Source organism: Notolepis coatsorum (assembly GCF_963971535.1).
Source record: "Notolepis coatsorum genome assembly, chromosome: 6".
Classification (NCBI taxonomy): domain Eukaryota; kingdom Metazoa; phylum Chordata; class Actinopteri; order Aulopiformes; family Paralepididae; genus Notolepis; species Notolepis coatsorum.
In genome coordinates this window covers 25,112,281-25,127,445 of record NC_140170.1, presented here as the reverse complement: position 1 = coordinate 25,127,445, position 15,165 = coordinate 25,112,281, and the positions used below count along the sequence as shown (strand labels likewise).

At 44.6% G+C, this 15,165-nt stretch overlaps 1 protein-coding gene across 1 annotated transcript in view; it reads left to right on the top strand.

Moving 5' to 3' along the window:
* LOC311229411 (opioid-binding protein/cell adhesion molecule homolog) overlaps positions 1-15,165 on the top strand; it is a gene marked incomplete at both ends in the record, with an annotated part of 852,472 nt that overhangs the window by 772,691 nt on the left and 64,616 nt on the right. Inside the window, 2 exons of the mRNA XM_084315495.1 lie at positions 9,628-9,771; positions 11,852-11,972. Coding sequence (XP_084171621.1) covers positions 9,628-9,771; positions 11,852-11,972 — 265 coding nt within the window. The remainder of the gene's footprint in view (positions 1-9,627; positions 9,772-11,851; positions 11,973-15,165) is intronic.

The window sequence follows — 15,165 nt, the reverse complement described above, 5'->3', positions numbered from 1 at the left end:
CTGGTCGTAGCGCTCCACGTTGGAGAGGGTGGTGAAGCCTCCATTGTAGCCTCCGACCACGAAGAGCAGGTGGTCCAGCACTGCGATGCCAAAGCTGCTGCGGGGGGTGAGCATGGCGGGCAGGGCGCTCCAGGAGTTAGTCAAGGGGCTGTAGGCCTCCACGCTACGCAGGTAGTTTCTACCGTCCCACCCTCCCACCTGAGGACAGGACACATGAGAGGAATGTTTTAGTGTGGGGCTCAGGCAGGCAGACACTGTATTAATCCATTTAGGGAAATGAGGGCATCACAGAAGCATTGAAAGTCAAATGATACATATCTATAAAATATCTAGTATAAAGCATTTGTCTCTGTGTGCACCTACCGCATATACTTGTCCTCCGTATGCAGCGACTCCCATGCTGATACGCCTGCTGCTCATGGGGGCGATCAGAGTCCACTGGTTAGTGTCTGGGCTGTAGCACTCAGCTGTGAGCAGAGACCCCGTCCTCCAGTTGAAGCCACCACAGATGTAAACCTGTAATAAGAAAGAATATTCTAATTTAGTTTATATATTCCATTTGATTTCATTCTACTTTAATTATCTGTTAATGTTGATGCAACAAAGGACCCAGACACAACTTTTGTATGTGCAAGCTTACTTGGCAATAAAGACATTTATGATTTCTGATCTAACGTTCCTTGTGTTCATCTAGCACCCTGTGTCCCTCAGTTCCACCCACTTTGCCCTGGAGGGCTGCTGCCCCGGCGGCACTCCTGTGCTCCAGCGTGGGTGAGATCACTGTCCACTGGTTGGTTTCAGGCTCGTAGCGCTCGGCGGTGTTCAGTACCTCGCGTCTGTTTTCCCCTCCCATGGCGTAGATACAGCCGTCCAACACGACAACGCTGAGGTCACAGCGGCGTGAGTGCATGGAAGCCGCCTGCAGCCAGCTGCGAGTGACGGGGTTGAACCTGCGCACACTGCTGAGTTCCTCTGAATGAATGAATGAATGAAATGTTTATTTCTTGGACATGTTATTCTTCTTATTTCTTCAAACAACTCACAGTGTCTTGATCCTTCAGACCAAACAAATTAAAAAAGAATCCTTAAAGGAAAAAAACATTTAAAAAAGAACAAAGAAAAAAACAGGATTTATAAACAAAAGAGCAATGTGTTTGGTTAGCAGACATGTCCAAAAAAAGGAGTAGAGGGAAGCTTAGCTTATTGATCCCTACCCCCTATGCCGTCCGAGCCGCCGACGCAGTAGACCAGACCGTGGAGATAAGCAGTACCGTGGTACCACCGGGGACTCTCCCCCTCAACGCTCACGTCCATCCATCCACCGGCTCGGATATCGTAAGCCTCGATGGTCAGGATGCCGCCACCCAGGCCTCCAATGGCCAATAGGACCTCCTGGGGCAGGCGTGGACGCATCAGGGGGTTTGGGAGCCTGTCGGAGCCAGGGGGGTTCAGGACGCTGAGGATGAGGGGCCTGCAGTCGTGGCTGTCCCTCACCACAGGGTTGTTCTGGATGTTGTTTAGCAAGTAGTCAGGCCTCATCAAGCCCATGCGAACCTGGGAAGAGACAAGCAGACAGCGGGTAACGTCACGGTGACCAAATGCGTCCACATTTTTATAGGATTCTATCACATTTTCATATCAATAGCGAATATAACTTACCCTGCGCCGTTTTCATTTAGGTTTCTTACAAATTAACAATGTTTTATTTGTCCTTTATATGCGGATAACATTCAAATCTTAAATTGTACCATTATGTTCCCGTTTAGACAATAAACATAATGCTAATGATGCACTTTTGTTAAGATAATTGGGTTGACCATTCTCGATCACTGTACTCAGGTCCCATTTAATAGTTTAACGCTGTTCAGATCGCGTCAAAGAATAGACGCGTCCCACTGACCTGTAACCTGTGCTAAAGGTCTTGGGAATTGTATTAATTTTGTGGTTTTCACATTTTCACCTTTTAATTTTAAACCAATGCTGCCATCTACTGACAACAGAAAGTGTTGTGTAAGTTATAGTATAACGTCAACCTGAGAGGCTACTCGCATTTCCGTATAGAGATTCCCACTTTTTACGGGTACATAGGTTCATATCTAATAGTCTTTAGATTACTAAATATAGATGAATACTCATGAAATTTGATATATATATTCTAAAATAAGTATAATTTCACTTCATCTACCTGTCGACATGAAATTCCCAAACGCTGACCGTAAGAAAAGCCTGGATGTCGCGCAAAATGGGGCGTGACCGAATTTGGTCCCAGACAATAAGAGTGACTGAGATTGGTCTACGTTCCGTTACAACTTAGACATCGGTTGTAGACGGTTTCTGTTGCTAGGGAACAGTTTGGACCCAAATGTTTGAGAACCACTGTACTAGGGAACCTAGTGTTGTTTTAATGTAATGCACAGTAATACAATTAGTTACCTTGGGCAGCAGCAAAGGGATGTGTGTTTTACGCTCCTCACGGGAGTGGTCGATCCAACGGAGGACGGCCTCGAACACCGTCTCCTCGCTCTTCACGTTCAGATCATCCCTCTCGATGATGTCCACCAGTTGCTGCAAGGACAGCTCCACAAACTCCTGTGAGACGTGCAGCATCTCCTCAAAGTGGCACACGATGAAGAGATGGGCCTTGCGCCTTAGGTCAGGGCAGCAGATGTCCACGAACCTCCAGATGCCGACACAGTTTTCCAGAGACAGCTGGCCTTCTAGGAAGTCAGAGCACGCTCCTACTATGCCAGTGACGCGAAGCTGGTCTGCAGCCACCAGAAGCTCTTCCACGTTCTCTGCTGTCACCAGCACAAAGCGTGTGTAGGAGTACTCTATGATGAGCTGCATCATACCCGGGGCCACCCCAGGGATAGTGTAGACTGCTTTCTCTGAGTCGCTCCAGCGAGTGAAGAGGGCTCTGTGGGACGCAGAGTATATAGATATCTGATGAGTAAACAGCAAGCAACATTCTGTCCTGTGTAGTAATATATTTTCACTGTAGAAGTATAGGGTCTTAGCACAGTAGAAGTATAGTATCTTTTTACAGTATAAGTACAGTATAGTATATGTTTACAATAGAAGTACAGTATAGTATATGTTTACAGTAGACGTACAGTATAGTATCTGTTTACAGTAGAAGTACAGTATAGTATTGTTTTACAGTAGATGTACAGTATAGTATCTGTTTACAATAGAAGTACAGTATAGTATATGTTTACAGTACAAGTACAGTATGGTATCTGTTTACTAACCAAGCTAACCTGAACCAAGCTAAACTTACCTGAAATAATCACTGCAGTCACACAGGAGGGCCTTGTGGGCATTCAACTCAGTGCTGTTGACTTTAATAACCACATCACAGAACCTTCCCTCCAGAGGCAGCTCATTAAGGATTGTACAGGACATTGTTTCCTTTTCCGTGTGGGGATTTTAAATTGTATCTCTACAGAATATATTCAAGCTTACAGACTAATAGCCAGAAACAACAAGTGAGATCTTCACTTGTCTTCTTTGATCTGCGATCTTCTGAGAGAATTGTTGCAATACTGTACACAAATGTTCTAGAATGTGCTATTATGACATCATACTGTGACATCACAAATGTTCTAGAAAGTGCTATTATGACATCATACTCTGACATCACAAATGTTCTAGAATGTTTGATTATGACATCATACTGTGACATCCAGTGATGGGAATAACGGGAAGTGCAGCCTTATCAACAGTGCTGCACTTCCTGGTTTAATAGCAGTCTTCAGGTGCTCAGATATATATATATATATATATATATATATATATATATATATATGTGTGTGATTTATTTAGAGATATATACAGCAAGAATTTTAGGTGTCAATGAAGCCAGCATTGCAATCTGGTTAGAAGTGGTGGAGAGAGGTTAGCATACTGTATGAATTGTAATCTCTGGTTGGAAATGAATAATGGATGGGATATATATATATATATAAATAAATATATAAATGAATAATGGATGGGATATATATATATATAAATATATATATATATATATGTATGTCATGCATGTCTTAAATGTCATGATTAGATTAGTTTAGATGATTAGATTAGATTCTTATATCTGTATGTTGTGTGTCATAAATGTCATGAATTGAAAATGGGGGACCCTGATGTAAACAAGACGAAAGTCTCTGGTCTGCATCCCCTTAACAATTGTGTGTATTGAGCTGTACTGTACTGTACCCATTATGCAATCTGTTAATTAAAGTGTGCAATCAATCAGTATATATTTGTTATTTATTTTGGTATAGTGCTTATAGCATAATTTAATGTTGCCCAGTTGTGGCCTGTTGAGGGGCAATACATATCAAAAGTTCCAGAACATCTATTGTGTTTGTATTTGTATGATCCACTATATAAACATAGTAATTATAATATCTACATACATGGCATTTGATTGGAGGCTAGTCTCACTTTGTCCCACAGCAACATTAAAATAGTTTAGATTTGTGTATGTTGTTTATGTAACAAATGTACTTGAAAGTAACGCAATAGTTACTTTCTGAAGTAACTAGTTACTTTTATAATTTGTAACTGAGTAAGTAATTTAGTAACTTTTTGGAAGAAGTAACTAGTAACTGTAACTAGTTAATTTTTAAAAGTAACTTGCCCAACACTGGTGACATCACAACGGAACATGTTTGAGACCCATTTGAATAATTTAAATAATATGTTGACATTAAAAAAGAACAAATGATACAGAACAATGATACAAATTATAATAAAATATTTAAGTAAAATGTATAGAAATAAAGAAAAATAAGACAATGAAATAAAGATAATAATTCATTTAAAAGCTATTTTAAAAAGGTAAGTTTTGAGCAGTGCCAACCGAGTCTGCTTGGGAGACTTGGGGTCTGTAGGGTAAGCACTTATTCCCTCCACCCTGAACATTTATGGAGATGTATGGTCAGTGATAAAAGTGTCTTTCAAGGATAAGTGAGCTCCTGCACTGGTTATTATAGTTCAATATTCAATATTTGATCACCAAAACGCCCCCAAAAGCATAAAAAGGCCCCTCCCCGCCCAAAAAGGGCCCCCAAAAATAGCACAGGCCCAGTGCCCTTTTCAGCCTTTGAGCACCTGCCCCTCTAAAGTCCTGTGCACGTCCCTGCACACAGACACACACAAACACAAACACAAACACAGACACACACAAACACCCACATTCACACACATACACAGACAAACACACACACACACACACACACACACACAGACACACACAAACACAGACACATACACAGACACACACAAACACACATACACATTGTGGCAACCCCAAGCCACCCCTGGGCTTGGTGATTGATGGGCGCTATGTGGCGACCCAATGGCTGGGCGCTGCCCATGTTTGGGCGTCCGCTTCCGGACGCACCTGTCACTAAATACCCATCAGAGTGATTACCTGATTAGCGAATCACGGCGCGGTGCGCCTGTTGGAGAGGGGGGACTTAATGGAGCCGAGGAGCCTCCTCTCAGTCCCCCGTAGCAGCGCAAGGCAAAAGGCCACAGAGCGGAGACGCCGCCCGGCCGACAGCAAACCGTTATTATTTGACTAAGAAAATAAAGAGTATGATTTTGGGAACTGCAACCTGTCTGTGTGTTGTTTATTCTGCCACCCCTACACCTGGAATTGCCACAGTGTCGCCAGCTGTGCTCAGCCGTCATCTCCCCGCGCACCCCACCCTCTACGGGTAAACCGAGGAAGAAGAAAGGGTTACGTCAGCCGAAGGTGTGTGCTCTGAACGTAACGGGGAGTGAGACTGAGACGGCCTCAGATGTAGGTGACGACGCGCCGGAACCCCTGGATATACCGGGGAGTGAGACAGAGACGGCATCAGGTGTGGGTGACGACGCGCCAGCGCCCCAAGCGGGCCCCGAGACGGATAACAGTGACGAGGACCCCTTTGCGGAGTTCCCCCAGGCGGACGAGGTGGGGAGGGACCTGGCGGGTCAGTTCGGAACGGCCCAGCTGGAAGACCCAAACCTAACGCAGGCCCGGGCGAATATCAAGACCATAGATGGAAATCCCGTGGAGGGGGTGAGTAACCTGCCATATCCTCACTTTGCAATAAAAAGACAATTGCTGTACCAAGTTGTAAAAAAGAATGATGAGGTTAGGGATCTATTGCTGGTACCGAAGTTCTTTATTCCCACTGTACTCCAGCTGGCGCATTCACATATCCTTGGAGCGCACCTGGGCGTGGACAAAACCATGGAGCGCCTAAGGGCGCGTTTCCATTGGCCGGGCATGAAGAGAGCGGTAGAGGACTATTGCCGGAGCTGCCCAGAGTGTCAACGCGCAGCACCAAAGGTACAATATAAAAGTCCTCTGATCCCGCTGCCCATCATTGAGACCCCATTCTCAAGAATTGCCCTTGACGTAGTGGGCCCTCTAGTTAAATCGTCCCGAGGCCACCAGTATATACTGGTAATCATAGATTATGCTACCCGTTACCCCGAAGCCATCCCGTTACGCACGGTGACGGCCAAAATTGTGGCACGGGAGCTCTTTCATTTGTTTAGTCGGGTGGGAATTGCCGACTCTATTCTCACGGATCAGGGCTCGTGCTTTATGTCGCGGGTCATGAAAGAAATGTGCAAACTAATGAAAGTGGAACAGCTACGAACCTCCATATACCATCCACAGACGGATGGACTGTGCGAGCGCTTTAACAAGACCCTGAAAAGCATGCTAAGGAAGGTGATGGAGAAGGATGGGAAGAATTGGGATCAGTTGTTGCCCTTTCTGATGTTCTCTGTGCGTGAGGTCCCACAGGCCTCCACTGGCTTCTCGCCATTTGAGCTGCTCTACGCCCGCAAGCCGCGGGGTCTCCTGGACATCGCAAAGGAGATTTGGGAGGAACAGCCGTCGCCCCACCGGTCTCTCATAGAGCATGTGCAGGTAATGAGAGACAGGATGAAGGCGCTCTGGCCAGTGGTGAGAGAACACATGCAACAGGCCCAAGACGCACAGAAGCGCATTTATCACCTGTCACTAAATACCCATCAGAGTGATTACCTGATTAGCGAATCACGGCGCGGTGCGCCTGTTGGAGAGGGGGGACTTAATGGAGCCGAGGAGCCTCCTCTCAGTCCCCCGTAGCAGCGCAAGGCAAAAGGCCACAGAGCGGAGACGCCGCCCGGCCGACAGCAAACCGTTATTATTTGACTAAGAAAATAAAGAGTATGATTTTGGGAACTGCAACCTGTCTGTGTGTTGTTTATTCTGCCACCCCTACACCTGGAATTGCCACAACATTCACACACATGCACACACACACATGCACACACACAGACACACGCACACACACACACACACACACACAAACACACACACACACACACACACAGACACACACAAACACAAACACAGACACACACAAACACAAACACAGACACACACAAACACCCACATTCACACACATACACAGACACACACACACACACACAGACACACACAAACACAAACACAGACACATACACAGACACACACAAACACACATACACATTCACACACATACACAGACACACAGACACATACACAGACACACACGCACACACACACACACACACACACACACACACACACACACACAGACACACGCACACACACGCAAACTCACACACACACACACCTGCACACACACAGACACACGCACACACACACACACACACACACACACACACACACATAGACACACACAGACATTGATTTTAACATTGCTTGCGGCTCATCCCAGGGCATGGCATTACTCAAGTAGTCTTATTTAAATGCAGCTGGTTTAATGCGGATGCGGAGCTAATGATGCTAATGATGGCGCATCGCCGTCGGTTGTGTGATAGCAAAGGGATAACCTTCTGTCGTGTGGCAGTGAAAGAGTTAAACGTTGTCTGGGGCATGTATTCGAAAGAATATACATACCCTTTACACATATATATATATATATATATATATATATATATATATATATATATATATATATATATATATATATATATATATTATTATTTTTTGTATTTTATTTTTTTATTATTTTTTAAACAAACACATAAACAAACATGACAACACACGATAAGATATACAAGCATTAATTGTCAGAGCACATCCAATGAGATCACCATTTAGTTAATTGTCTTATATAAGATATACCTGTTATCTAAAAACCTACACACATATGCTCCAGCTCGAACCCCCCCCTCCCGGACCCCACCTTGAGAAGTACCTCCACTATCCCTCGCACCTAACCAGACACTACCATTATAAGCTAGCTTTTATTCTCTCCACCACTTATAACCACATTGACATTTTGGATTCATTGAGACCCAGAATTCTTGCTGTAGATATTTCTTGATAAATCACATCGAGATATGTAAGAAACCAAACTTTACGGCACATTTTTTCCGGTTGAAACCAGCGTGATGCGATCAGCTTTTTAGCTACGGTGATACCCGATAAAACCAATCTCTTTAGCTGTGGATTCACAGCAAACTCAAAAACATAATTCAATAGTAATACCGAGGGGTGTACAGGTATATTCCAAGATACGAGTTTTGATAATTGTTGGGTCACATCTTTCCAGAATGCCTTGACTGGTGGGCAGTCCCAATACATGTGCATAAATGTCCCTTCGTCCCCATTTGTACATTGGGTGCATTTGGAGTCTTGTTTAAGCCCCATTCGGCACAGTCTTATAGGAGTCAAGTATGTCCTGTGGATATAGTTAAGATTGATTTGTTGATGATCCAGGTTCCTTGATGTAAGTCGGACATTTGCCCAGGCTCCTTGCCAATCAAAGTCATTTTCCAGGTCTGGTATATCCCTCCTCCAGACAGAGTCTAGTTGGAGGGTTTCATACGAGGACGTTAGTAATTGATGATAAAATTCTGAAACAAAACCTCTAGATGTCTCTCTTTCGTAGAAGAATTTGTGGTATCTGTGGTGTTCAATTGGTCTGTCTAATGGAACACCGTGAGACCTCAAACATAGCTGTAACTGTTTGTAAAAAAGCCATGTGGACTTGGTGAGATAAAAATGTTTGCGTATTTCTTTATCACTACAAAAACCCTGTTTGTTAAAAACATCCCCTAATGAGTGTATGCCTTGCTCTTCCCATATAGGGAATCTTATAGGTCGTTTTTCAATTAAGAGTGCATTGTTATTGAATAAGGGAGTATGATTGTGCCATTTATGTGGGTTAGGATTTTTTTTTTGTGATTCACGAAAAATATTCTATATATTTATTCCATGTCTATTTTGTCATTTGCTATAAACCCATTCTGCCTAAACACAGTTCACGGATGTCTTTATTTGCTGCTCTTGGTTGTTCTAAACACTGGTGTCTGGTTCATCCAGCACACAGGAAAGTGTCTCAGCAGTAACAGCATTATTAGGAATAAACAGAACACTAACTCATTACTTGATGTGCATTTTCAAGACAGGAAGGCAAGTCAATACAGTGCAGAAACACAACAGCAAATGTCCGCTTATCACCGATAGACGTCGCCCAAAAAACAACCGTTGAGTGAGGATCTTGCGGATCGCTGCTTTAACTCAGATGTCTCCCCTTGTGTCCTGCCGTGTCTCCACAGGTGGTCTGAGCAGGATGGTGACCGAGGGGGGGCACGTGGAGCTGGCGGCCGTCACCAGAGAGCAGGCAGGGTCCTACGAGTGCGTCGCCTCCAACGACATGATCTCCGGCTCCGACGCCAGGACGGTACAAGTCACCGTCAACTGTAAGAGCTCGAGACCATCGACCCAACGCCGGCGACCCTCCCGTCTCTCAATTCTGGTTTTATATCATGTTTTTTTTTACTTGGATTACTCGTTGTTGTCAGTAGCTTTCATGACCCTAATAACTTTGAAACTGGTTCAATTAATTTATAGTTTCAAACGGGGGCCGACAGTGGCTCAGGACGTAGAGGTAGAGCAGTCGCCTGGTAATTGGAAGGTTCCCGGTCTGATTCCCGCTCCTCCCAGGCAGCATGTGGAAGTGTCCTTGAGCAACCCACCTAATCTAACTCACCCTTCCTTTGTGAAACTGATATAAATCTGTATGATTGATATTCATAGTACATAAACTACAGACTCTAGTCTAGTACGTAGTCTCAGATTGATTTGATTCGTATTTTGGAGGAAATAAAACAAAATACCACTATCCTGGGGGGGGGGGGGACCTGCGTGCGGAGTGTTTGCACAGTGGTCTTTCTCTCTCTCTCTCTCTCTCTCTCTCTCTCTCTCTCTCTCTCTCTCTCTCTCTCTCTCTCTCTCTCTCTCTCTCTCTCTCTCTCTCTCTCCCTCTCTCTCTCTCTCCCTCTCTCTCTCTCCCTCGCAGAGTGCATGCAGAGGTGTCGGTTTCACTCTGCCTCGCAGTATGAGGAAGTGGTTTCCACTCGCTGTGTAGTCTAGGTAGATTGTGGGCGGGCATTAGCTCCAATCACAGAGCCAGTCGCATCACTGTCCGCTTACCCAGGCCCCGGTGACGTCACGATATGCCTCAAATCAGGATGACCTAATTAAATCTAGCAGGGAATGGTCTGAGCTGAATGAGAGCAATCCGCCAATATGGTATTTAGACACAAAAACACATTGATACTAACTCCTATTACTATAATACTATGCTAGAGACTGAAAAATGACATTTATAATGCATGTCACCTTTAATATATATTTTGACATGGTCATTGTTGGTGTTGCTGTGGTCTTGGGCTGGAGAGTTCCTATACGGTAGTTGACCTGCCATCGCTGCATGGAGTTCATATAGTTGACCTGTGTTCATGCTGCTATAAAACTAATTTAAAGGGAACATGTTATGGAAAATGGGCCTTGTCCTTGTCTTTGTATGGATTTGTCTGAAGTGTTATTTAGGTGCTGGTGTACCCCTTGCCGTTTGGCCAGGGTTTGAACTCTTCCGATTAAAGGAAGAGGCCAACATCATGGGAAATGTCGTTACTGTCTTCTCCAGGTTCAGACAAACGGATAGATACCAATTTTCTCTCTGTGGGTTCAGTAGAAAGCTATCTGGCTGCAAGCTAGCTTAGCTTAGCACAAATGAATGGAAGTAGGCCTATACTGTATCTTAAAACTCCAGGAGAGCTAGGCTACTGTAGCTGGATTGCTTTCTACTGAACACACAGAGAGGAAATTGGTATCCATCGTCTTCTCTGGCATTGTGCATGATGTTGACGTGTTCCTGTAACAAGCCTAAACGCGCTGTTCAGAATGCCTTTGAATTATAGCTTCAATTGACCGACCGGCTGTGCCTTGTGGAGCCAGGAACCAACCCAGCCTACCTAATGTACTGCCCAGATTGCAAACGTGTGTTTACTTCATTACTTAAATAATGAATGATGAAAAGATGTATACTATGTGCGTGATTTTTTAACGTAGCCTCTGTGAGCGAAGACGCTCTTTGATTGCAGCGAAGAAGAAAAAGACGCTCTCCGATTGGCTAACCCTAACCCTAACTCTAAGCATAACCACGTCGAAAGAATGCCTAAGCATAACCACTTCTGAAGAACGAAAGAATGCCTAAGCATAACCACTTCGAAAGAATGCCTAAGCATAACCACTTCGAAAGAATGCCTACGCATAACCACTTCGAAAGAATGCCTAAGCATAACCACTTCGAAGCAGAGAATATATGTAGGCTACAAGGCGGAAGAGACCCTTCGGAGCTAAACCAATCAGAGAGGGTATTTTCTTCTTCGCTGTACGCGGCCTAGCCAATCAGAGAGAGCCGTCGGAAACAGAGAGTACGGAAAAAAATCACGCCTACTATGTCCCTCGTTGACTGACAGGTGATTTGTCCCACAGACCCGCCCTTCATCTCCACAGCGAGAGGTACGGGTGCTGCGTTGGGACAAAGAGGAGTCCTGCAGTGCGAAGCCTCAGCCATGCCCCGGGCAGAGTTTGAGTGGTACAGAGAAGACCGCAGGCAAGTCCTCTGATCCTGTTCAGAAGCCAGATCACTAAAACAACAACAACAACAACAACAACAACAACAACAACAACAACAACAACACATTTAAAGGAACATGTCAACATTATGGGAAATGCACTTACCGTCTTCTCCAGAGTCAGACAAGAAGATAGATATACAAATGTCCTCTCTGTTCAGTAGAAAGCCATCCTAGCTTAGCGGAAGCGGATACGGACCACTGGCCTAGCTTAACACTTTCGGCGCCACTGGGATCCGTCTAATCTCACTCTATAAGGCCAGCTTATCATGACAACCTTTCATTGTGCGTGAGGCTGTTTGTAGAGCTAAATCTATACTTTATATTATTGCTATCTGTCCATTGTCATTGTCAATTGACACTATAAACCGTCCCTTCAATATGCCTTAAATAAAAAAAAATTCATCAATACGTTCCCATTTTATAGCGTCGTGAATATGAACGTTATATCGAAATGGTCTGGGGTATTTCCTGGAAGGCGAGATACAGGGCGCTAAGCTAATAACGTTAAATCGAATGGCGTTTCGGCTATACACAAGCTAGAGCTAAATATCAAAATGCCTATTATCGGTATCATGGTCCACCATGAATGCATGAAAGGGGGGGGACGTCGTTTCTGATTATTGATTAGCAATAACGGCATTAGCCTCATTACCCTCATTCGCTGATCGGCTGGTTGGCTATCAAAGCGAGGCCTGATCAGCATGACATTTACATGAAAAATCTCTTACCGTGGGCCGGTTGGATCCCAAAAAGGATCTCCCAGTTATCGATCGCCATCTCTTCCATCACACAGCGTTCATACAGCCTAGCCTTCATACAGCCTTCATACAGCCTTCATACAGCCTTCATACAGCCTTCATACAGCCTTCATACAGCCTTCATACAGCCTTCATACAGCCTTCATACAGCCTTCATACAGCCTTCATACAGCCTTCATACAGCCTTAATAGAGCCTTCATACAGCCTTCATACAGCCTTCATACAGCCAGAGAGAGAGAGAGAGAGAGAGAGAGAGAGAGAGAGAGGGGGTGGGCGAGGGAGAGAGGGGGGGAGAGGGAGAGAGAGAGAGAGAGCGGAGACAGTGACTCCTCTGATGCTAAATACGAGCTGATAGAGAGACAGTGACTCCTCTGATGCTGAATAAGAGCTGATAGAGAGACAGTGACTCCTCTGATGCTGAATAAGAGCTGATAGAGAGACAGTGACTCCTCTGATGCTGAATAAGAGCTGATAGAGAGACAGTGACTCCTCTGATGCTAAATAACAGCTGATAGAGAGACAGTGACTCCTCTGATGCTAAATAAGAGCTGATAGAGAGACAGTGACTCCTCTGATGCTGAATAAGAGCTGATAGAGAGACAGTGACTCCTCTGATGCTAAATAAGAGCTGATAGAGAGACAAGTCAAGTCAAGTCAAGTCAAGAGTTTTAATTGTCACGGCATACAGGTATACAATGAAATGCGGGTGGTCTTGCCCGCGACGATGTGCAATACAGTGGTACATATAATAGAATCAAAAGAAGAAAACAACATTGTGCAGTAACAGGTAACAGGTAACATGGAGTGACATCTCGGTATCTGTACATAGTTATTTACAGAGCATATGGGACATGCTAGTTAGCTTTGGTAGTGCAATACACTGTTCCTGTTATTCTAATTTAAAGTGTCCTTTCCTTTGGCCATAAGTGTGCGTGTGTGCGACATGAGTGTGTGCCCGCTCATGTTAAAGTGTTAAGTGGCTGCTCGTGTGTGAGCGTGCACAGTGTGCGTGTCGTGTGTGTGTTCATGTGTGCTTGTGTGTGGACAGTTCAATGTTCTGAGCACTCAATGTTCATTGTTCATGGCTCTGATGGCCTGGGGGAAGAAGCTGAGCCTAAGCCGCTCTGTCCTAGTAGCTGGGGTTCGCAGGCGTCTGCCTGACCTCAGCAGCTGAAACAGGCTGTTATTGGGGTGGTGAGGGTCTTTCATTATCCTGCAGGCTCTGGATTTGCAGTCAGTGACTCCTCTGATGCTGAATAACAGCTGATAGAGAGACAGTGACTCCTCTGATGCTGAATAACAGCTGATAGAGAGACAGTGACTCCTCTGATGCTAAATAACAGCTGATAGAGAGACAGTGACTCCGCTGATGCTAAATAACAGCTGATAGAGAGACAGTGACTCCTCTGATGCTAAATAAGAGCTGATAGAGAGACAGTGACTCCTCTGATGCTAAATAAGAGCTGATAGAGAGACAGTGACTCCTCTGATGCTAAATAAGAGCTGATAGAGAGACAGTGACTCCTCTGATGCTGAATAACAGCTGATAGAGAGACAGTGACTCCTCTGATGCTGAATAAGAGCTGTTAGAGAGACAGTGACTCCTCTGATGCTGAATAAGAGCTGATAGAGAGACAGTGACTCCTCTGATGCTGAATAAGAGCTGATAGAGAGACAGTGACTCCTCTGATGCTGAATAACAGCTGATAGAGAGACAGTGACTCCTCTGATGCTAAATAACAGCTGATAGAGAGACAGTGACTCCTCTGATGCTAAATAAGAGCTGATAGAGAGACAGTGACTCCTCTGATGCTGAATAAGAGCTGATAGAGAGACAGTGACTCCTCTGATGCTGAATAAGAGCTGATAGAGAGACAGTGACTCCTCTGATGCTAAATAACAGCTGATAGAGAGACAGTGACTCCTCTGATGCTGAATAAGAGCTGATAGAGAGACAGTGACTCCTCTGATGCTAAATAAGAGCTGATAGAGAGACAAGTCAAGTCAAGTCAAGTCAAGAGTTTTAATTGTCACGGCATACAGGTATACAATGAAATGCGGGTGGTCTTGCCCGCGACGATGTGCAATACAGTGGTACATATAATAGAATCAAAAGAAGAAAACAACATTGTGCAGTAACAGGTAACAGGTAACATGGAGTGACATCTCGGTATCTGTACATAGTTATTTACAGAGCATATGGGACATGCTAGTTAGCTTTGGTAGTGCAATACACTGTTCCTGTTATTCTAATTTAAAGTGTCCTTTCCTTTGGCCATAAGTGTGCGTGTGTGCGACATGAGTGTGTGCCCGCTCATGTTAAAGTGTTAAGTGGCTGCTCGTGTGTGAGCGTGCACAGTGTGCGTGTCGTGTGTGTGTTCATGTGTGCTTGTGTGTGGACAGTTCAAT